This window comes from Saccopteryx leptura, chromosome 2 (genome assembly GCF_036850995.1).
Source record: "Saccopteryx leptura isolate mSacLep1 chromosome 2, mSacLep1_pri_phased_curated, whole genome shotgun sequence".
Lineage (NCBI taxonomy): Eukaryota > Metazoa > Chordata > Mammalia > Chiroptera > Emballonuridae > Saccopteryx > Saccopteryx leptura.
The window spans coordinates 316,514,511-316,537,367 of NC_089504.1; the positions used below are offsets into that span (position 1 = coordinate 316,514,511).

At 47.3% G+C, this 22,857-nt stretch overlaps 2 protein-coding genes and 1 long non-coding RNA gene across 8 annotated transcripts in view; all 3 read right to left on the reverse strand.

Annotated features, from left to right (window-relative positions):
* LOC136391341 (uncharacterized) overlaps nucleotides 1-22,857 on the reverse strand; it is a 179,519-nt gene that overhangs the window by 34,626 nt on the left and 122,036 nt on the right. The window lies entirely within an intron of this gene.
* Nucleotides 1,834-2,783, reverse strand: LOC136391340 (olfactory receptor-like protein OLF3). The gene has a single exon (XM_066362938.1). The coding sequence runs from the start codon at nucleotides 2,770-2,772 to the stop codon at nucleotides 1,834-1,836; it is 939 nt and encodes a 312-aa protein (XP_066219035.1). The 5' UTR covers nucleotides 2,773-2,783.
* On the reverse strand, nucleotides 13,722-22,224 carry LOC136393565 (olfactory receptor 10AC1-like). 5 transcript variants are annotated; one of them, XM_066366210.1, is made up of 3 exons: nucleotides 22,066-22,224; nucleotides 15,617-15,691; nucleotides 13,722-15,078 (listed from the first exon to the last, which is right to left on the reverse strand). In XM_066366210.1, exon 3 carries the CDS (start codon nucleotides 15,055-15,057, stop codon nucleotides 14,086-14,088), a length of 972 nt encoding a protein of 323 aa, XP_066222307.1. In that variant the 5' UTR covers nucleotides 15,058-15,078; nucleotides 15,617-15,691; nucleotides 22,066-22,224; the 3' UTR covers nucleotides 13,722-14,085. The 5 variants fall into 5 exon arrangements, with proteins under 5 accessions (XP_066222307.1, XP_066222303.1, XP_066222308.1 ...); XM_066366206.1 differs by having other exon boundaries at nucleotides 15,617-15,703; XM_066366211.1 differs by having other exon boundaries at nucleotides 13,722-15,009; nucleotides 15,617-15,790.

Sequence of the window (22,857 nt, forward strand, 5' to 3'; positions counted from 1 at the left end):
GGCCCCTTTTAGTTTCTAACCGAGACTGGCACCTGGAGTTAGTAGACTGACTGAGTGAATGAATGAACGTCACAGTGAGGGGTGGTTTCTTTGAAATTCATTCTTTCACCTAGAAGCTCAGTGCAGACATTTCTTGTAGACATTTGCAGCATCCACTCTGTGAGGCCACCTCAAATGTGACTTCACTCAGAGGGATCTCTTGAGGGAACAAACAGTTGTTTCCTTCTCATCAATTAGTTAGTGCCCTTTAAATACATCTAACCTCTCTTTACAAGGACCCTCCCCCCAAAAAAAACAAAGGAAAGAAAAACTAAACTCTAAAACACAAACAATGGGATAAGTAGGAAAACATTGTGGACCCCCCCTCACCACCACCACTTCTCTAACCTGTACCTTAACAAATTGATGTCTTCTTTGGATAAACTAGGTGTATGCACTTTGGCTGTGGAGAAAAGAATTTATGTATTATTTTATATATAAAAGATATGTTTTAATTGTTATGTTAGAAGGTATCAATAGATTATTGTCCCAACTCTATGAGACATCTGTAATATTAGGTAAGGAATGCTTTATTCTGATTTTGTAAAGTTTTTTCTTCTTTAAAAACAAAAAAAGCAGCCCTGGCCGGTTGGCTCAGCGGTAGAGCATCGGCCTAGCGTGCGGAGGACCCAGGTTCGATTCTCGGCCAGGGCACACAGGAGAAGCGCCCATTTGCTTCTCCACCCCTCCTCTGCGCTTTCCTCTCTGTCTCTCTCTTCCCCTCCCGCAGCCAAGGCTCCATTGGAGCAAAGATGGCCCCGGCGCTGGGGATGGCTCCTTGGCCTCTGCCCCAGGTGCTAGAGTGGCTCTGGTCACAACATGGCGACGCCCAGGATGGGCAGAACATCGCCCCCTGTTGGGCAGAGCGTCGCCCCTGGTGGGCGTGCTGGGTGGATCCCGGTCGGGCGCATGCGGGAGTCTGTCCGACTGTCTCTCCCTGTTTCCAGCTTCAGAAAAATGAAAAAAAAAAAAAAAAAAAAATAACACGTCTCTGGATAAAACGCAGCTTCACTTCCTGTTATGGGACAAGTGGAGCACAGCCCTTCAGAGTGTGCTACCCAAGGGACAGCATGACCTTCCCACCAGCGGGGAGCGTTCTTTCCTCATGGAGCTCAGCTCCCCTCCCAGGGCACGTGCGGTGATTTCTCGTCAGGGGTGCGTGCCTTATACAGCCCCCGGTGTCCACAAGAAGATACCCTCAGCCCGGATTGTGTAAAAAGATAGGTATTTGAGGTCCTGAACTTGGGCTTTTTGGCTCTAACGCCCTGTGTGCATCCCCCACCCTACTGAGCTGGGCTGGCCCTTGTGTGAGTTGCTTGGATGACCTTGACCCTTCTGGTTAAGGCCAGTTTGATCCCGCTGGCACAGTGAATTTTGTAACTTACATATTCTCGTCCCCCCTTTTCTCACTGATTGCAGAGAAGCTTAGACACACAGTTAGAAATTTTAGAGAGGAAATTGACTTTCTTGGCATAAATTTTGTGTACTTCCCTGGCTTATTTAATCTTTCTTTCTAATTTCTATATGCCACTATATATATATATATTTCCACTTAATTTTCTGTAAGGTATATGTATTTCTAAGTTGTTGTAATTTACATATTTTTGACTGAGTCAGGATGAAAAAAAGGCTCCAGAGATAAAATTCCACTTCTTTATTACCTCCAAAGATAGTAGTATAAATTGTTATAGTCCTCCCACCTGCTTCCTTACACAGGCACACACGTGCACACAAATGTCCACACGCACGCACACATGCACACACACACACACACTCTTATGACAAAGTCACGCTCTACTGTTTTGACTCGGAGCTCCTCAGGACTCGACTTAGTGCAGCCTTCATCTCCCTGTTCCGCAGACTATAGATGAGCGGGTTCAACATGGGGGTCACGACAGCATAAAAGAGCACCACCAACTTGTCCTGCTCGGCTGAGGCGGTGGACTGGGGCCGCACATAGGTCACCAGGGCCATCCCATAGCACATGGAGACCACAGTGAGGTGGGACGCACAGGTCCAGAAGGCTTTGCGGCGGCCCCCCGTGGAGCGGATCCGCAGGATGGCGGCCACAATGTGGGCATAGGACAGGGAGACCAGGCCGCAGGGCACCAGCAGCACCACCACGCTAGAGGCCACTATGACTATTTGGTTGAGGGTGATGTCCACACAGGCCAAGCTGAGGAGTGCCAGGGTCTCACAGGCCACATGATTCAGCACGTGGTGCCCACAGGTGGGCAGGCGCATGGTGATCGCCGTCTCCACCGCAGAGTTAGCCACGCCCACAAGCCAAGAGACGGCTGCCAGTGCTGTGCAGCGCTTTGGGCCCATCACTGCCGCGTAACGCAGTGGGTCACAGACTGCCACGTAGCGGTCATAGGCCATCGCGGCCAGCAGCAAGAACTCAGTCCCCCCCAAGGCCAGCGAGAAGAAGAGCTGGCTTCCACATTGAGCAAAGGAGATTGTCTTCTTCTCCAGGACCAAGTGCACCAGCATCTGGGGGACTCCACTGGAGGTGTAGCAGATGTCCACCACCGAGAGGTGGCAGAGGAAGAAATACATGGGCAAGCGCAGTCTGGCATCTAGCAGGACGAGGAGGATGATAAGGCCATTGCCCAGCAGGGTCAGCAGGTAGGCGGCCGCAAACAGGACAAATAGTCCAGCCTGGGTCTGCCTGTCGCTGGAGAGCCCCAGTAGGATAAACTCACCCACCCAAGTGAGGTTGTCCCTCTTCATGGAGCTGGTGGAGCAGGCTACAGGGGGAGGTGTGGAATCAGAGAAAGACAAGCACAGGTCATGCTTCCGGAGTCTCTGGTTAAGCTGTGGGCTTGGACTGGAGCTGGAATTGGGAGACCTTTCCTCAGGTTAACTTCACATAGGTGCTTAGGGGAGATTGTAGCAAAGATGCTGGAGAAAGGGACACTTGGGTTCTCACACTAAACTGTGAGATTCTTAAGGACAAAGTCCCCCTTATGGTCATCATTTGATGTCTAGGATCCAGCACAGTTACAATTACGTTGGTGAAAGCCGAGCAATGCAGACAAAAGATATGTTAGAGGAAAGGGAGAAAGAACTATAGAAGGAAGGAAAATAAAGTAAAAAAAGAAAAAGGAAGGAACAAAGAGGCTAAGGAGGGAAGAAAAGTGGAAAACTGCGATGAAGGAGAGATTCTGCCATGTGGAGCATCAGCCGGTCAAGTATCATAATCAGACACCTGAGACCAAGCGAGGCAGCCAGTTTCCTTCCTGTCTTTCCTGAACGACTGGGTTTGGCTGCTCTTACGTTTCTTCTAGGGTCCAGTCTAGGTGACTGCCTACAGAGGAATCTCTCCTATCATTCTCATTGTGTCCACCAGTCCAGATGGAGTTTAAATCTTTTAAAACAGTATCTGTTCAGCCCCTTTATGTGTGCTAGGCGTCAGACACCTGTCTGTGAATGAGAAAGACAGAAGCACAAGTCCTTTTTCCTTGGTTCTTATAATGTAATCAGGAACACAGATTAGATTAATAATTACAAAAATTAATTAAGTACACTTGTGCTAAGTGCTGCAATGGAGACGAACAAGATTACTAGCTGGTTAATTAAATTTGCAGCTATAATTAAATGACCACTGCAGTTATGCCTTCCTTCTCAATAATGTTCAATTTGTATAGTAAGTTGCAGGCATTTATTTATATGTTTGAATAAATGATTAACAGATAATGTAATGAAAGCATTTGGAAACCAGTGATACTTATATATTACCATTGAGTATGAAGGGACTGAAAACCACTGAATATTTCTCAAGGGGAGTGAATTCTTCTAAGATTTCTCTGGGCTCTCTCTCCCTTCCAACATGTTGACCAATCTGTTATAAAAATAGAATTAAATGCCATCAGTTTTTCTTAATGCAAATGTAACCTCAAGGCACCGTTCTTGCTCTTAAAATAATTCATAAATTAAGTCATCTATTGAAAATATTATGAAGTATATGAGGCACAATGTTTTCAACCAGGTTCTAGAAAATGCTGCCTTTCAATGTTAGGAATTTGTGTTTAGAAAACCAGCAGTGCCACAGACTCAAATAAAAAAATATGAAAAAAAAAGGATATTGGTAAAATCTGTGAGCATTTAACGAGAGCCAAACAGAGGACACATGCAATACATCAGTGTTAAGAAAGCCAGATTGGAGCTATGGAATCAAATACAATAGAGTTGAAACACATAATTCAATTCAGATTTCTTCCGGCTGGGAATGGTAGCCTGGGCTCCTACTGGTGGAGGGAGAGAGCAGAGAGCCTGGATGGGGCGGGCATCTTCTAGCTTCCTATTCAGCCCTGGCCCTGCAGTGGCCAAAGGTGTCACTGTAGAAACTGCTAAGACTAGCACCTGGTGTTAGTTAGGGTCTCAGGGTCGGTTGGAGACTGGGTTCTAGGGCCTGAGCCTGGTAGCTGGTGGGTGGGGTTCTGAGCACAGCCTCAGGGAGCCTGTGGCTGCCCACAGAGCCTGGTCCTTGTCTCGGCAGAGGAAGTGATGCAGTCTGATCTACCGTGATCCTGAGGCTGCTACAGCATCCGGAATCCTCACCTTGAGAAGCACTGTCATGGACCAAGAGCCCCTCCAGAAGAGCTCTCTTACTATTTAAGAATATAAAACATGTAAATGAAAGGAATAATAGAGATCGTGTGTCCATCCATCTCATTTTACAGACAAGGAAACCAAGGACTTTTTTCCCAATAAATTTTGATGCTGTTTTTAGATGATGATAAACTATTTTTATTAATAACAAGCTTCGTCCTTCAATTTTTGGACTAATTAGAGAATTTCATTTCACTTTACTTGACTTAGTACCTGGTACCTGGTCCAGCAGCAGGTGCTGGGGTAACAGGGACCAATATCGTCTCGTCTCCCTGTCCAGGAGCTCAGTCTGTCAGGAAAACAGAGAGAATGAGTTATGATCTATTGTAGTTTTCAAAGAATGCTCAAGTGTCAAGTCTGGTACCTGGAGACATACAGAATCAGAATATGTAACTAGCCAGGCAGATATGTAGAAATAACAAAGTATAAGTAAAGAAACAACCAATCCATTTTCTTCTTGAAAAAAAGTAAATGAGGTTTAAGGTGTATGTAGATTGGAGATCTGGGATTCGATCTGTATTAATAAGGCATCTATGTATCATTATAAAGCACTACCTTTTTGAGCTGTATTTCTTTGCCTGCACAATTAGCAAACACCAAGACTTCTCCAAGTTCTAAAGATCTGCAATAAAGGAATGTACATAAACTGTAGTTTAAAGCAGTATAAAAAGGGAAAAAGAAATTCTTCAGTCTTTGAACACTCTGTATTAGCACTAAAGGAAATAAAATATTTTTGGTTCTTGGGTATGGGAATCAAAGCATTCCTATCCTATATAACTGTTTGGGGAGGCGTTAATGACTGGGATGGGGCTGACTTGAAAAACAGAGGCTAACGAAATAGGGAAGGGGCCATACAAATAGAAATGAGAGAACCTCTTGGGTCAAGGCTGAGAGACTGGTAGACTTCTGATACACGCATGAGCTTCTTTCTAAAGTTGGCCCCAGATATTTCCTTGAGTGATGTCATCCCTGACTCCAAGTTTTCAGCCTGATCAGGGGCCAGAACTGAGAAAGGATGAGGTCTACATCTATCTTTGGTTCTTAACAACAGTCCGTCGTCTTAACTCCAACACAATGAAAATGCTTCGCGGCCAAGAAAAGAGCTTATCTCTTTCGATCTCTACTCTTCAGTTTGATGTATGTCTGTACACACCGAGCACTTCAGTTTATACTGTTGATTGGATGACTGACCAAGACCGAGGACTCTACTGAGTGGCTCATAAACAAGGAGTTGCATTGTCTAGGTCATGGGAAGGACCGAAGAGCCTCTACGTACAACCAGTGAGAGAACACAGAGGGCAATGCCAGGGCAGTCCTGGCTGCTCCCAGGGATTTGGGCTGCGTCCTCTCAGCCTCCTCATAACCTTCCCTTTGGGGGACTCACCGGAGCTGAGGGTTCGCCTTCTGCACAGGACCTGTTGTGGATGGGGAGGCAGCACTTCTCTCAGGAAGTCCTTAGAGCAGTTGTCCATTCTCTTCCTGGATGTGGAGGGTTTACTTTGTCAGTCTTAGCTGAGATTTTTCAGAACCTAAAACTCCCCAGAGGGCAATTACTTGCTCTTGGTGCATTTCTTTACCCTCCCCTGTCCCCCTCCCACCTATTTCTCAGCAGCCACCACCCCAGCTCCTCACTCTTCTGAGATCCCAATGGGATAAACATTGTGAAAGTGTTTTATCTCAACTTTTAATTCTTCTAGTTACTGGGCTAATGAGCCCTTCCATGTCTCTTTGGAGTCTTGCACGGTCCTTCAAGGCTATGGCATCGCTGGAGAGGTTTGGCAGGAGTCAGGAGACAGGAGGAAAGTCTAAGAGCCCGACCTCCCTCCAATGGGAAGGAAGTGAATGCCTCTTCTTCCCTCCTTCCACATATTTCAGTGACCAGGGAGTGGCGAGTAAGCACTGTACAGTAGAATCATTATGTCCATGGTCTGGAAGCTATTGAGAAGTCCCAAGTTCACAGTCATTAAAATATTTCTACAGGCTCCTTGGTGGTCTCTCACGTCACATTTCTGTTGAACTGGGTTTTCTTTCCGTATTTTCAAACCACCAACAGCTTCTCCAGCTTTCCCTAATCTTGATCTCTCAGTTCTTGATCAATTCTCAAAGCTGTAATCTCTTCACCGGCATTACTGGAAGGAACAGAGAAAACAGTGATGAGTCAGGATGGGGTTTCACTCACAATATTTACCTACCTGTTTCTATGGTGATAAAACACAGCTCTTTGGTAATACGGGAAGAAAAAGCAGAGACATTGTTAGCGAGTAACCCACTGGAATTTTTTTTTTTTTGCAATAACTGGCGAGTATCAGCAAGGTACAGGTTTAATTATCTTGAAGACTTGTCACTCTAGGGGCAGTAGACTGGGGAAGGGGTCTCGGCTCACGTGCTTCCCTCTGTGCAAGCGATGGGGAGCTTGGGCTCACCTCTGCTCCTTCCACCCTCCAGCTGAGCCCAGGACCCAAAGAACCTGAAGCTCTCCCAACCTCTCAGTCCATCAAAGGGGAAAAACCAGTGGACCTTCTGACTTAGAGTCGGAGCCCCAAAGCTGAGGAAGGGCAGAGGTGAAAAGCAGTCTGAGGGCACTATGAGGGGGAAGAGAAAGAGAGGGTGACCCCTGAGAGGTGGGGTTCCTGAGGCTCATCACTTAGGACAAAGTGACGGAGGTGAGCCAATGGTAAAGGAAAAGAACCGCTGAATACCGCCTCCCAGATGACAAAGTACGTGGTGATCATCTGATGAAAATAATTTCCTTGCTGGTAAAATAAAAATGCAGCTCTCCCCTTCTTCCAAACACTAAGGTTACACATGACGTGTAACTGGCTGGGAAGAAGGTCAGAAAACAGTAGGTTCAGTATGGTCCTACATTGCAAAAATTAATTTGCCTGCAGTTGGGTGTATGTAAAGACTGGAACATAGAGAAAGAGCCGGAAGAATGATCATAGCATGTCAATGGGCAAACTCGGGTAATAGACTTATAGATATTTTTATCCTCTTGTTCTTGCTCATCTGTATTTTGAAAAATGTCTGCCAAAATCCTATTACTTTTTTAATATGAATCCAAATGAAAATTTAAAAATTACTATTCATGTAGATATGTCACGTCGAGATAGGGATGCTGAGAAACCAACTCGCTGGCCTAATGTCCAGCGCTACTGACTGGTCTTTGGACAGCATGCAAGTGTTAAGGAGTGGGGGGAAGCGATTGTTAAAACTCGGCCTCAGCAAAGTAACCGTGATGACAGGTTCTGAATCATTGGGTAAATCTGTAACTATTCTGTGGTGACACACATTCTGGTCTAGAGACAAGATCACTGGTGATCTGGCTTTGGTATATGGAGCTCCGCAACTTTGGGCATGTCATTTAATCTCCCCGGGTCTCAGTTTTTTCACCTGTGAAACCGAGATTTGATGAGAACTCGAAGGAGCCTGTAGCTCTGGAAGCCTGCGTTTTCCAGTGTGGCCATTACAAGTCCAGGTAGTCCCTGGGTTATGAACAAGATAGGTTCTGTAGGTTTGAAAATGTTCAAGTGTTTATATGTTAAGACAAACATCTGTCTATGCTATATTTAATAGGTAAATGTACCTGTTCCAACTCACATACAAATTCAACTTAAGAACAAACCTACAGAACCTATCTTGTTCGTAACCCGGGGATTGCCTGTATTCTCCATTCACCCTAGAAACTGAGATCTTGAGACTGGAATCAGACCATCGTGGGTTCCAAACTGTGGCCTTGCGTAGCTAGGAGTAATTTTCTCCTTTGAGCCTGATCCACACCAGGAGATTCGCTGACAGAACCAACACTTTATACACTAATCAGACCCTAGCTCTTGGAGAAAGTTCCCTTCCTGTAATGTCTGTGCAGCCCCAGACCTGCAGCTTGCCTGGCCCTTGGCCTTCACTCCTTTGGAATTGCCCCATCACTATTCCTTCCCCACCCCTCCTTCTCCGCCCTCCTATCTCCTCGCCACAAGACTCTCCTGTTACTAGGAATAGTTTAGCAGTTCCAGTGAACTGCTATATCTGATTCTCAGGCACCTCCCCCTTTCAGTTCTTTCCACTTAAAAAAAAAAAAAAAAAAAAGAATTCGTGTTGCCCCACCCTTCCCCAGTGCAATGTCTGCAGGCACCTTGTCAAAAGCAGGTTTCGTGGGCTGACTGCTGTACCTGACTGCAGCTTCCATAGCCCTGAGTTACAACTCTCTTCACTTGTGAGCCCTGTCACGAGAAGCTCTGAGCACTGCCTGACTCCCTCCCTTCACACACTAGGAAACATTTAAAATGGCATTTCTGTGCTTTGGTCTTCTCTGTGTGACTTGGGGGAAACCTCTGAAGTGGTGGTGGTGGTGGGATGAGAAAGCAAGACTTGGCCACTGATGTTTAATGAGTGCTACATGCTTTTTTTTTTTTTTTTTTTTTTTTTTTTTGTGACAGAGACAGAGAGAGACAGAGAGAGGGATAGTTAGGGACAGACAGGAAGGGAGAGAGAGAGAGATGAGACGCATCAGTTCTTCATTGTGGCTCCTTAGTTGTTCATTGATTACTTTCTCATATGTGCCTTGATGGGGGCGGGGGGGGGGCTACAGGAGACGGAGTGACCCCTTGCTCAAGCCACCAACCTTGGGCTCAAGCTGGTGAGCCTTGATCAAACCAGATGAGCCCGCACTCAAGCTGGCGACCTCAGGGCCTTGAACCTGGGTCCTCCATGTCCCAGTCCGATGCTCTATCCACTGTGTCACTGCCTTGTCAAGCAGTGCTGCATGCTTTATAAGAATTATCTCCTTGAAACCTGATGTAACTTCCTTAGTATGTATTAACATTGAACAGGTAGAGTACAGCTGAGTCTGTAGAAGAAGTCTGTCCTTAATAGATTAGTAACACACACAGAGTCAGAGCGACCTTTACTTCAAAGTCACTTTGCCTATGTGGTGGAGTAACAAATTAAAGTACATTCTCCATGGATGTTAATGAAAATGTAGCTTTTTTGCTCTCTCTAGTGATCTAGTGGGGCCTTCACTTTCAACTCCATGGAATTCCAGTGAGGGAATTCTCAGAGTTCCTCTACCCATTGGTTCCTGTAGTCTCTCTGCTCCATACGTATCTCAACCCTGATCTGCATTCAGCTTCTTCTTGTTGGCTTTTGGCTCGGGTTGCTGGCCATTCTGTTCTATCCATTCTTCCATGGATGCAACTGACTGTGAACCCAGATGGGTAGAGCAGGAAATGAAGAATGCAGCCATGGCAGATCCGACTACAGGACCACGCTGCTACATGACAATCAGCTTCTGCTTATGAAAGAGATGTTTATTCGGAGAAAAAGATATCTACTTCAAACATCCTTGAAAAGTGATTTTTAAGATATCTGGGTTGTCTAAATATTTAAAAGTCTAAAAAATCAAAACTTGATTAAATATTATTAAAGCTAGCATATATTTTTAAAAATCAAGTTTGTATGTCAAGTTACATTTTTTTATGATCTACATGTGCCTTTTTTTGTTTAGAACCTTTGCATTAAAAATAGGTACCACTGATGCACATTTTTTTTTTTTCATTTTTCTGAAGCTGGAAACAGGGAGAGACAGTCAGACAGACTCCCGCATGCGCCCGACCGGGATCCACCCGGCACGCCCACCAGGGGCGACGCTCTGCCCACCAGGGGGCGGTGCTCTGCCCATCCTGGGCGTCGCCATGTTGCGACCAGAGCCACTCTAGCGCCTGAGGCAGAGGCCACAGAGCCATGCCCAGCGCCCGGGTCATCTTTGCTCCAATGGAGCCTTGGCTGCGGGAGGGGAAGAGAGAGACAGAGAGGAAAGCGCAGCGGAGGGGTGGAGAAGCAAATGGGCGCTTCTCCTGTGTGCCCTGGCCGGGAATCGAACCAGGGTCCTCCGCACGCTAGGCCGACGCTCTACCGCTGAGCCAACCGGCCAGGGCACTGATGCACATTTTTATAAAGCATTAGAGTGTTTCATTAACTTATTTAGAAAGCTTATAATGCTTTTATATTTTTTACTTATTTAGAAAATTTATAATGCTTTTATATTTTTTACCATGTAGAGCAGTGATTTTCAACCTTTGTTTCTCACGCACTCATAAACTAATTACTAAAGAAAAAGGGGCCCTGACCTCTTCTTCTTTAGTAACTAATTTATTTGTGCCATGAGATGAAAATGGTTGTATTTAGTCAGGGGCACTGACCTTAGTAATTAGTGTGTGTTTGTGCCATGAAAAAAAAAGGTTGAAAATCACTGAGAGGATTAATTTAATAACAATTTTCAGTTGAAAAACTAGCCCTCCATTTATAATATATTTTTTAAAGTTTTTAAATTGAGCTATAACTGACATGACAGTATATTAGTTTCAGGTGTACAGCGTAATGCTATATTAGTATACACTGCAAAGTGACCACTGCCGTAAGGCTGGTTAACACCCATCAGCACACACGGTTACCCATTTTCTTTCTTGTGATGAGAACTTTCAAGTCCCACTCCCCTGGCTACGTTCAAATCTTTAATATAGTATTAACTATAGTCCCAATATTGTTCTTACAGGGAAATATAGTTTATGTCATCACGTGCTTTTTGAGAACAAATTTTCAAGAATATTGTGAGGCCCTGGCCGGTTGGCTCAGCGGTAGAGCGTCGGCCTAGTGTGCGGAGGACCCGGGTTCGATTCCTGGCCAGGACACACAGGAGAAGCGCCCATTTGCTTCTCCACCCCTCTGCCGCGCCTTCCTCTCTGTCTCTCTCTTCCCCTCCTGCAGCCGAGGCTCCATTGGAGCAAAGATGGCCCGGGCGCTGGGGATGGCTCTGTGGCCTCTGCCTCAGGTGCTAGAGTGGCTCTGGTCGCAACATGGCGACGCCCAGGATGGGCAGAGCACCGCCCCCTGGTGGGCAGAGCGTCGCCCCTGGTGGGCGTGCCGGGTGGATCCCGGTCTGGCGCATGCGGGAGTCTGTCTGACTGTCTCTCCCTGTTTTCAGCTTCAGAAAAATGCAAAAAAAAAAAAAAAAGAATATTGTGGGTAAAATGTTTTGTTTTGTTTTTTAAACAAAATGAGAGTGAATTTCTCCTGCTGAAGCTTTCAACTTCTCATACAAACATTTGATCACTCCGCTGGCTCTCCCATCTCAGACCTCCCTCACAGAACAGGAAAGGGAGGCAGAGAGCAGTGCACCAAGACAAAGCCCAGCACCACCTTGGGACCCTCAGTTCACCCAGGACCAACGCCAATCAGAACAAGCGCAGAGATGCGTGTGGTAGTAGGTAGGGGCGGGCAGCCATGCATGGTCCCTGGCTGCACAATATTTCTGGGCATGGGCTGCGTTGTTTGGCTGTCGGACCTTTCCTGCATGCTTTGCTGAAGTTTGTGCAGGTGAGTTTGGTGCTCTTTGGGCTGGGTTAGACATCTCTGATGTCATCTCTAGCCCCAGTATCCTATTATTCCAGAAAGAGTAGTGTCATTTTGAAGTGTAGAAAAGAAAGGCTTGTGAACAGAAATAATTTTGCCAAACTTACTTTCTCTAAAACAAAGAGACTTTTAGCCAAACTTACTTTTTCTGAAAGTAAGTTACTCTCTATTGGCCTTGAGGCTGGTTTCCCAGACTGTGACCTTGGACTAGATTTGTTTCTCAGAATGTTTCTCCCTGAATTAACCCTATTCCCTGGTCGGCAAACTGCGGCTCACGAGCCACATGCTGCTCTTTGGCCCCTTGAGTGTGGCTCTTCCACAAAAGACCACGTTGGGTGCTACCTCAATAACGAATGTCCCCACCTATATAGTTTAAGTTTAAAAATTTGGCTCTCAGAAGAAATTTCAATCGTTGATATTTGGCTCTGTTGACTAATGAGTTTGCCGACCACTGCTGAAACATTGTAAGAAAGCTTGTTTTACTGCTTTGTTTTACTGTTACACTTTCTCCCTTCCCCATTCCTCAACCAGTATATAATTCTCCCTATAAAACATAATCCCAAACTGTGTTCAGGGCTGCATTGATTTGAACGACTTAGGTTTCCATGCGGTCCGCGTAGCCAGCAAATTAAAGACTCCTAATTTCTTAATTTGGCCAATTGATTGTGTGGCAAGACGTTTGTTTCTCACTGTTCCGATACAACAGTTTGGCTGTTGACCACCCTGTTCTTTCCTTGACATCTGTGATGCCACACCATCTTGGCTTTTCTCTTATTTTTCTGATTGCTCTTAAAAAAAGAAGAAAAAACGCCTCTTCTGTGTATTCCTCTCCCTCTGCTTAGCTCTTATTTTATTTTGTATTTCTTGAATAATGATTGCATGTATGTGTATAACGAAAGTATTCAATGAAAAGTTAAGGTCTGTCTACCTCTGTCCTTCACGTCCTCAGACTCTTAACTTGGTTACGTGTGTGTGTATGTTTGTGTAAAGCATTTAGGACATATACGAGCATACACACCATGCACACGCATTCTATTCAATGTGTTTTTCTATATAAATGGTGTTAGCGTGGAGCAGCTACTATAGAGCGGACACTGTTCAGGAACAGGGAATGGAGCAGACAGATTTCACAGTGTGTATATTCTGTTGGGAGGAACAGGCAATTACAACATTAAAAAGTGTCAGATAATTTGCAACAAGGAGAGGTGCTTGCAAATTAAAGCCTGTTAATGGGAGAGAGGGCAGAGAGGTGGTATTCTACAGGGTGACCAGGGCAGGCCTCTGTTCTATGACAAGTCAGGATTTGAGCTGCAACAGCGTCTGAATGACAGAGAGCCAGCCTGTGAAGGTCTGAGGGAGGAGCCTTCCAGGAGTGGAAGTACCATGTGACAAGGCCGGAATCAGGGGTGACTCCTTAATGCATGCTATCATGCGCCTTGCTTTTTCACTTAACAACATGTGAGAGATGGGTCATGTCTGTCTCAGATCAAACTTCTCCTCTTCCCCCCTCCTCCCCTCCTCCTCTTTTTTTTTTTTTTTTGGCAGCTGCATAGGATTCTATTATAGGGATAAACCATAATTCATTTATTCAGTCACATGTTTGGTGTTTAAGCAACTTGTAACTTTTTGCTGATTCGCGCAGCGCTGACAGGAACATTTTTGAATATCTAGTACATATTTGGCCCTGTCGGCAAGCTCCGCCACGTGCCATGCGCTGGCCCTCCTTCATGGTTGCAACACCACCACCCTGCAGCCCCCAGGCCAGGGAAGCACTCACCAGGTGCTGTGGAAGCCCTGGAGGTAGAGCTCAGGTCCAGACCACACTGTCTTTGGCTCCTTCTCTACGGAGGGTTGGAGAACGGGGCAGCTGCTGAGAAGCTCGACTCCTGTGGACTCGTTTCTAGGTTCTCTTTCCTGAATCTGGTCCTTGAGTCCCCTCTGGTGGCATTCCTGATGCCGACACTCCTGATAGATGAAACTCGAGGAGCAGAGCGGCCCACTCCGCTGGGCCTCTGCTTGCTGTCCGGTTCAGACGGACTCTGACTGCCCCAGCGGTCGGCGCGGCCACCGCCCCAGCATCCTGCGGATGGTGGCGGTGATCTCGCGGTTGCGCAAGCTGTAGATGAGCGGGTAGAGCAGCGGGGTGACGTTGGTGTAGACCAGCGCCAGCGTGCGGTCCCGCTGCGGGTAGTGGCTGGCCTTGGGCCGCACGTACATGAAGGTGGCGCAGCCATAGTGCAGGAAAGTGACGGCCAGGTGCGAGGCGCAGGTGGAGGCGGCCTTGCGCCGCCCCTCGGGGGCGTGCAGGCGGCGCAGGGCGATGGCGATGGCGCTGTAGGAGGCCAGGATGAGCACCGAGGGCAGCAGCAGCAGCACCAGGCAGACGCCCAGCACCGGCAGCTCGTCGGTGTAGCTCTGCGTGCAGGCCACGTCCAGCAGCGCTGTGACGTCGCAGAAGAAATGCACCAGCAGGCGGGAGCCACAGAAAGGCAGGTGGAAGACCGCCGCTGTGAGCCCCACAGACACTGTCAGTCCCCCGAGGCAGCAGGCCACGGCCAGTTGCGCGCACAGCCCGGGGGTCACCACGGCAGCATAGCGCAGCGGGTGGCAGATGGCCACATAGCGGTCATAGGCCATGGCAGCTAGCAGGAAGCACTCAGTCCCGCCCAGCGCCACAAACATCTGCATCTGAACAGCACAGCCCAGAAAGGAAATGGGGCTGCCCCTGTCTAGGCCCGGTGCGGCCAGGTCGGCTAAGGAGCGGGGCACCACCACCAGCGTGTAGCAGACCTCAATGGCTGACAGCTGGCATAGGAAGAGCAGCATGGGCGGCCGGCTGGGCACGGCCACCACGGCCACCAGGATGAGCAGGTTTCCGCTCAGAGTGGCCAGGTGCACTAGCAGCAGCAGCAGGAAGAGCGCGGGCCTCAGGTGCGGGAACTCGGAGAAGCCCTGAAGGAGAAAGCCGTAGGGCAAGGTGGCGTTGTTGGGGCTGTCCATGTGTAGACCGCCCAGAGGCACCTGTGGGAGAGACATGCAGCGAGTGGGGGAGGCGAGCTCCTGGGGTGCCGCCTCTCTGGCCTGCTGGGAAAGGGCCAGCGGAAGTCAGAGGGTGGGAGGGACTAGTGGATTCAAAGAGGGGTGGAGGGTTCACAGTCCATTTCTAGCACCCTCCTCCACCCCACCCCACCCTACCCACCCATGATGGATATCTTATTAAGAAACTTGATACACAGCTGAAACCTATGAACCTATGTGTTCCTAAGGACCAATGTCACCCATTAAATTTAATTTCTAAATAAAAAAATAAACTAAATTACACACACACACACACACACACACACACACACACAAAGACTTGGTGCGTGTTTTCCTGACTCCTGGACTAGAATTCTCACAGCTCCTTTCTCAACATGCTCTCTCCGAGCATACCTTGGGTCTGGGCCCTTTTCTTACAATGTGTCGCTCATGGCCTCCACATACACAGAACTGCCGGCCTTCTAACTGCAGTTACCATTCCGAGGGGCCCCATGTAGCCACAGGATTATGTCACCCTCACCTGAGTCCCGCGGCAGGAAATGTGTCCTCAGTTAGTCTTTGCTTGCTTCCTCCTCCCTGTCGGTCACTGTCACTGCTGAGTTGCCAGCTGTGGAGTGTCACAGAATCACAGAAGCAGAGAGCAGAATACCGTAGAGATCATCTACAACCTCCTCATTTTAAAGAGAAAATGAAGCTGGGGGAGAGGATGGAGGTGGCAATGAAGGGTGCAACTGCTCATAGAAAACTACGAACGGAATCTGCATTCCTGAGGCTGGACCCAGAACTTCTCACGACCCCAAGTGAGGCCGTAAAAGACGTCCCTGGGGTCAGTCCATCCATATTGATTTAGTCTTAAAGAGAGACCCAGGTCTGCCAGGCGCGGAGGCAGACAGGGAGCAGGGGCTGTTGGTGGGGGAGGGGGTTCATTGGGTGCATCAGGAACAGTGCCTTCCTAACATTTTTATTCAAAGTGGTGTATCTCTTCTAACTCTCCCTTCTAAGTGAGCAGTGTATTGTATTCCAAATTTGGAACACAGTTTATTTCTAAGCAGCATCCGTGACTCATTTGCAGGCTGCATTTGAAAAACATCGGTAGCCTATGGGTCGGCTGTGCTTGCTATAAACCTCTGGCGTGGGGAAACATGAGGTGGTAAGAAATTCAAGGCGGTGCACACCAGAGGAGGGGTTTGATTTTTCTGATAGTTATTTGTATGGCCAGGGGCCGCCATCGTGGCCATTCACATGCAGGTTCTCATTGAATTCAGGAAGACCATAAAGAAATGATGGAGTCAGAGGATGGTGGGCTGTTCGGCCGTTCTGTTTACTGGTGTCTCACCAAGACAGGAAGCCACAGGAAAAGCCAAGTGAAAAGCAGAAACTTGCTTTTCCCATGGAGGACAAGGAATCAGGGAGGCCCCTGCAATGGTGATAGCAGGAACCCAGAGAATAAACCCCTAGTCTGTCCTCATTTTATGTGTAGAAATCAAAACCTTTAATCCAATATACAGATAAGGAAGTCTTGATACAAACTCACTTATCTGAGGCATAAATGGGATTCCTCATAAGAGTGTACCACCCACATCATACAACAGTCAAGGGTGTGGGAGCAAGCTCAGTTTTAAAACTAAGCCATAGGCTATAATGACTGCCAGCTTACAGCCTGTCTCCCACAGCCAAAGTGAGCAAACATATGTCATATTTTAAAACTTATTTGACCAACATTATTAATGATAGCTGATTTCTCTATTTTTTTTTTTTTTGTATTTTTCTGAAGCTGGAAATGGGGAGAGACAGTCAGACAGACTTCTGCATGCGCCCGACCGGGATCCACCGGCACGCCCACCAGGGGGCGACGCTCTGCCCACCAGGGGGCGATGCTGTGCCCCTCCAGGGCGTCGCTCTGTTGCGACCAGAGCCACTCTAGCACCTGGGGCAGAGGCCAAGGAGCCATCCCCAGCGCCTGGGCCATCTTTGCTCCAATGGAGCCTTGGCTGCGGGAGGGGAAGAGAGAGACAGAGAGGAAGGAGAGGGGGAGGGGTGGAGAAGCAGATGGGCGCTTCTCCTGTGTGCCCTGGCTGGGAATCGAACCCGGGACTTCTGCACACCAGGCCAACGCTCTACCACTGAGCCAACCGGCCAGGGCCTGATTTCTCTATTTTTATTAACTTTAATTGTTAGCTCAACTCTTATTTCCTCTCGGTGACTTTGAGTCCTGGTTTATAATCACTGTTGGAAGTGGAGTTGTTTGTGCATAGCTGTTATACCATAGAGTGCAGTAGAGCTCGGTCAAGGGCACGGTCGGATCAAAGAGCCGGAAGGAATGCAAAGAGCTTGGGGTTTGCTAGCTAATGCACCTTTTGGAGAAGGGAATTTGGAAGGTTTATATGTATCAGTGTCACCCTGTGCTTTTTCTTGTCATCTGAGGGAGTGTCCTTAACCAGATGTTTGTGGTCTTATGGAGGAAGAGTAGGGTGGAGTTTTGGGTGGGCCTAAGGGAGGCAGAATCATTTCCCTTGTGTTTTAGAGCCCTGACTTACGTTGGCCAATATTTAGTCGGTAGAGCAAATTTAACAAATCTCTTTTTGTTGAGTGCCTTTTCCTTGCCAGGTGTGGTAGCTGCAGGTGTGAACAGGAGAAGCCCGGCTGTCCTGGGGGTCGGGGAGCCACAGCAGCTCTCTCTGCTCTGATGTGGTTCGCCCCCTCTCCACCTCTTCCTCCTTAGAGAAGCAGGGGGTGGGAAACAGAGGGGCAGAAATGCTCCAGTTCTTGCGCCTTTATGTTCATACCGCACAGAAATGGAGATGACTAGACAGGCCAGGTGAAGGCACCCATAATTGTATACTGAACATATTTCACATTTTCCACAAGCAAGATCGCGTGAAGTGCACCAGATGGACCACAGGGAGACTGAGGAGTGTTTCTGCTTGGCTTAGAGTTTTTTAGAAGGATTTGCCACAAACTCAAGAAATATATGTTACAACCATCTTTTCTCTGTGAGAATGAGGGGGAAGGGGCACTTTCAGAACGTCAGTGATTTGGTCTGTTCAAAACCCAGCTCCACCCAAGTTGGAGAAGCTATGGAGAGAAAAGACATGACTACAAGGCCTGCTTGAGCCCCCTGCCTGCCCCCAGGGGCACAGGGGCAGAGAGTCTTATTCTTCCTGGTGATTCACAGCATCAACAACAATAAAGACGCTTAAGAGAGTGGCAGACAAATGCTCACGAGGACTTCCCACACTGAATTCACTTAATCCTAGCGACTACCCGATGAGGAAGGCCGGCGCTCACACTCGTCTTACAGAGGAGGAAATTGAGGCCTAAAAGAATTAAATGTCATGAACTTGTGCTAAAGCAGGTTTTACACCTAAGCCCTTGATAGTCCATGGTCCTACCCATTACAGATAGTCTTCCTTCCCTACACCTCCCCTAGAAATTCTTCCCATGCGAGACACACCCTGCCCCTCTGCCCACATCTCCTATGTCCCCTGCCTAAACATCAGCTGCCATCTCCTGGGCCTTGCTGTCCTCAGATTTCCTTTTGCTGGTATTTCTCTTGAGGCTGTCTGGATGTGAGCAGTAATACAGATAATCTAAGATAGCAAATCTAAAAATAACTTCTCCTTGGCTTTGACATTCTCCGCTGCGGCTGCTATTGTCCCAGCAGCTCCATCTTTCTAATTGTGGGAGGCTGATGGAGCACCCACGGAAGACGCTGGCGGGTGGCCCAGCACGTCAGACATGGCTGGAAGCCTTGCTGGGCTGGGGCTGCCGCTCTGGGGTTGCATTTTCATGGTGCAACATAATTAAAATGACCTGTAACAATGATATTTTTTTTTTTTTTTTAAATTGGTCATCATAATAGTCAATGGAAGTACTTGTAAAGAGAGGTGATGAAAGGGGATATTTGAGAGAGGTGGGCAGGGCAGGCCACTTCAGACCACTGGCCATGACCAGACCACTGACACCCATCCTTCAGCATTTGTCACCTTGACCACCTGACAATCTAACTGATGACCATTTAGGACCACCCCTGGGGCTAAGGCTGCAGGGCTGATTATGTTCAAGAATGCACTTTGTACTATAAGAACTCAACTTTTCCTGCTTCTGAACAGTTTGGGGGTTTGGGCTATCTGTGTCACCAGTTTGAAAACTCCAAGACCCTTGAATAAATCTTCATTTGTTTGTAGCCAAGCCTGCAGACTCTTTGAGTTCCTTCTTCTGTACCATGCAGCCTTTGGGCTCCATTGACATACAGCTGACCAGTATCATTATATATATATACTGATATATCTATTGTTATCTATGAATAACAATACTACATTGTGCACTTCAGAATCTGTGAAGATGGCAGATCTCAGGTTAAAGAAGGAGGAGGAGGAGGAGGAGGAGAAGGGAAAGGAGGGAGGGAGGGAGGGAAGAAGGGAGGGTATCAGTATATATATACTGATTCTTTTTCCATCAGCTTTTCCTTGCTTTATGACATAACTCAAAACTTAACTAATATACATATATTGGCATTATTATGTAATTGGTTTAAGACTTATTTACCATTTTCTTGCTCTGTCATGCAAATTACATATTTTTTCTTTCTCATTAGTTTGATAATTTCTTTACATATTTTTTCTTTCTCATTAGTTTGATAATTTCTTTACTCAAAGGAGCTGAACAGAATCTCTAGATATATAGGTTGTATTGTGACTCCTCTTCCAACCATTTACAATTTCAGCCTTGACCCTGGGATATGTGCCTTTTTCCTGTCTTGAAAACAGCCTACAGAGTTCTTGATGACTTAATTTGGTATGGGAGCTTATCAGAGGCTTTTGAAAGTCTAAATACCAGAAATCCTTTGTTATTTCTCATTAACATCTCTGTCCCCTAAACGCATTTACATAAATTTTACAGGGGATATTTTCCTTACACGAAATTCTTGCTTGGCCCCATTTATAGTGTTTTCTGAAGCATTAAATGATCCTACATGTTATAAAAATGAGGTGCCCCTGGCACTTTCTCTGTGTTCTCAGGAGCTCTTAAAGTGATGGTGACATGGGCATTCTTTTAGTTCTCCAGCCCTGGGTCAGTACGTTACCTTGGGCTTTGCATTTTGACCAACATTTATTCTTCAAGTGCCCTGACAATTCAGAATCACACCAACGTGTGCACTTGGGTTTAGAGACCCCCTAAATACAATAGTGGCCACTGTTAATTCTCTTCTCTAAGACTAATTGTGGGATTAGGGTTTTGAGTGAAGGATCATTTCAGGCTTCCTGCCCTCTTTTCATCCAGAGAGGAGCTTTGAAATGTACACATCTAGGAGTCCTGCTGATTCTAAAGCTTGTTCTCTGCCTTTGATGCTTTTAAAGACATTCTCAGCTTGAACAAAGCAGCATCCATTTAAACTGATATCTCTGACCCAGGCTTCCGCTAGAGCAAGGATACTCTTCAAAGACAAGCTCTTTACTGTTCAACATCAAAATTGGCCAAGAGACTGTCCCAGTTCTGGGACAGTGAAGGTCATCTTTATCACGCCTAAATGCATGATCATGGTACTGTGACATTTTGTAGCATATTCTAGTCCTGAGGGTCATTCACTTTATTTACCTGAAAAAACATTAGCATCTTTGCTCTATAGAGACACTAATTCTCTAAATTTATTTTTAAGCTCAATTATCATTTTTTGTGACATCAGTTTTAGTAGGTTCAAAATACTTTCAATTTCTAAACTGCATCTGGTGCCACAGAGCAGCGGGAGGGCTCCCTCAGAGACCCAGGTGACCTTCCTACTCAAAGATGCCTTCCTGTGTCTCGCTGGCCACCGACTAGCCGCTGGAACTAAGGAATGGGGCAAGACAGCCGCTTGGGTGAGGCAGTCAGGCTATCTCAGTACTGCCAGGGTATTTTTATGATGCATTAAACTGAAAAAACAAAACACTGGTGAGAAAAATATATTGCTATCCTAGGCAGAAAAGACCATGACTTTTATCTTTGGAACACTGTCTCAGAAAGCCACAAGCTCCTCCAAAAACCCTTTACCTGTGTGCATAGTTTTGGCTTCAGGAGGGAGCTCCTTCCAATGGGACCCTCTCATCCCCATCCTGTTGTCCACCCCTGAGTTACCCAAATAGACTCTGGTGGTTGCTGAGAAAAAGGAACACGTGACCAGATGGAATGAGATCAAGTGCGCAGGATTTGGCTACGCAGGGCTGGGCTCCGATGGTGACCTAGGTCCTCTTCAAGGGCGGGTGGGTCATTGTGGTTGGGGTGGGTGGGGCCCGAGGATTTAGTGCTTTGAGTAGGAAGCAAGGAGTAAATGGAGCCCTGACCATCCAACGATAGGAAGTTTTTATGTGGTCAGATCGCTGTGTCTCGTGGAACTAAGTACTAGTCATGGGTGTCATCTTAATGAAGATTCTCTATTCTGTGGCTAAAAATTGAAGAGATAATATTTTCCTCAATTCTATTCTTACACACTATTCTATAGAAACATGTCATTGAACACCTTTCACCGCGAGGACCTCTGTTCAGCTGAGGAGAAGATAGGGCTCTCCCATTTCTTGGTTGGAAAAGCTCAGGCAGAAGAGATGCATTGGGCAAGGATATTGAATAGAAATATTCAGCGATAAAATATCCCCTAATTGTTGTGAGCAATATATATACAGAACCTACAAGTTCTGGCACCCCTAGCTGCCTCATGTCCCTCACATCACACCCCACCTCAGTGCACCCCAGATTAAAGGGTTCCACCAGTTGGAGCACCTTGAGCACTATATGCCCCATGAGTTACTAATGTGGGACAATGGGTCTGACTGCAGGAGGGCGGTGGCATGGGCAGAAACGCTTCTCTCACAGGCAGATGCCTCTTTTGGGCAATCATAATTGGGGAGTGTTTTGATTTCTTTATTTGCATGCCCCATTCCAGTATTTCCTTCTGTTCTCTGCCCTGTACCCTGTAAGGGCCAGGCTTCTCCTTACCTGGGACGACCTGGAAGTGGGCAGAGAGGACGCTCAGATCATGGTGACTGGCGGTTAGAAACACCACAGGCAAAGTGAAAACCAGCAGACAGTGGAGTTGCCTTGGGCAGCTGTGGAGGAGACAGAGGGCTTGGAGTGAGAAGAGTGGGAGACGGAAGGGCTGGGGGAGGGGAGATCACGCAGAGGGGATGTCCGCAGCAGTGCCTGCTTGGCCGTGTCTGCTCGGCACTCTAATCCGAGCTTGCTGTATCTCCCTGGAGAGGTGGGAGAGAGGAGAGGAGGGTGCTAGTCCCTTTCAGAGGGAGGGCGGGCAGGAGCAAGGGCATCAGTAATTAGTGTGCTCACCACGAAACCCCTCCTCGGGTGCGGCTTGGCATGCACAGGGCTTGGCATGCACAAAGCGACTCTCCGACTGTCCAAAGAGAAGCAGCTCTTCTTGTCTCTCGTGGCCCATCTGTCCAGAATGCAGTCTGTCCCACCGGTATGGTGCTCTTTCCCTAGAGGGTTCCTTGCTCCAGTCTCATCATAACAACTCCCTGCTTTGCCTGCTGGAGCAGGTGGCAGCTCCAGAACCTGTAGTGAAGTGTCAGGTGCCCGATAGGTCTTAACTGTCTTAATTTGTCCAATGGCTAGAGCAGGAGCTGGCTGCTGAGATGCCCAAATGATGCAGGGACCAAGAAGCAGCATGAGGAAGCCTCCACCAGGGGGTACCCCTGACCCTTCAGTAGGGACTAGGTGACTCTGGCAGGGCCCTTTAAGTTTGGGAGCTGAAGACTTGCTCTTGATTTTTTG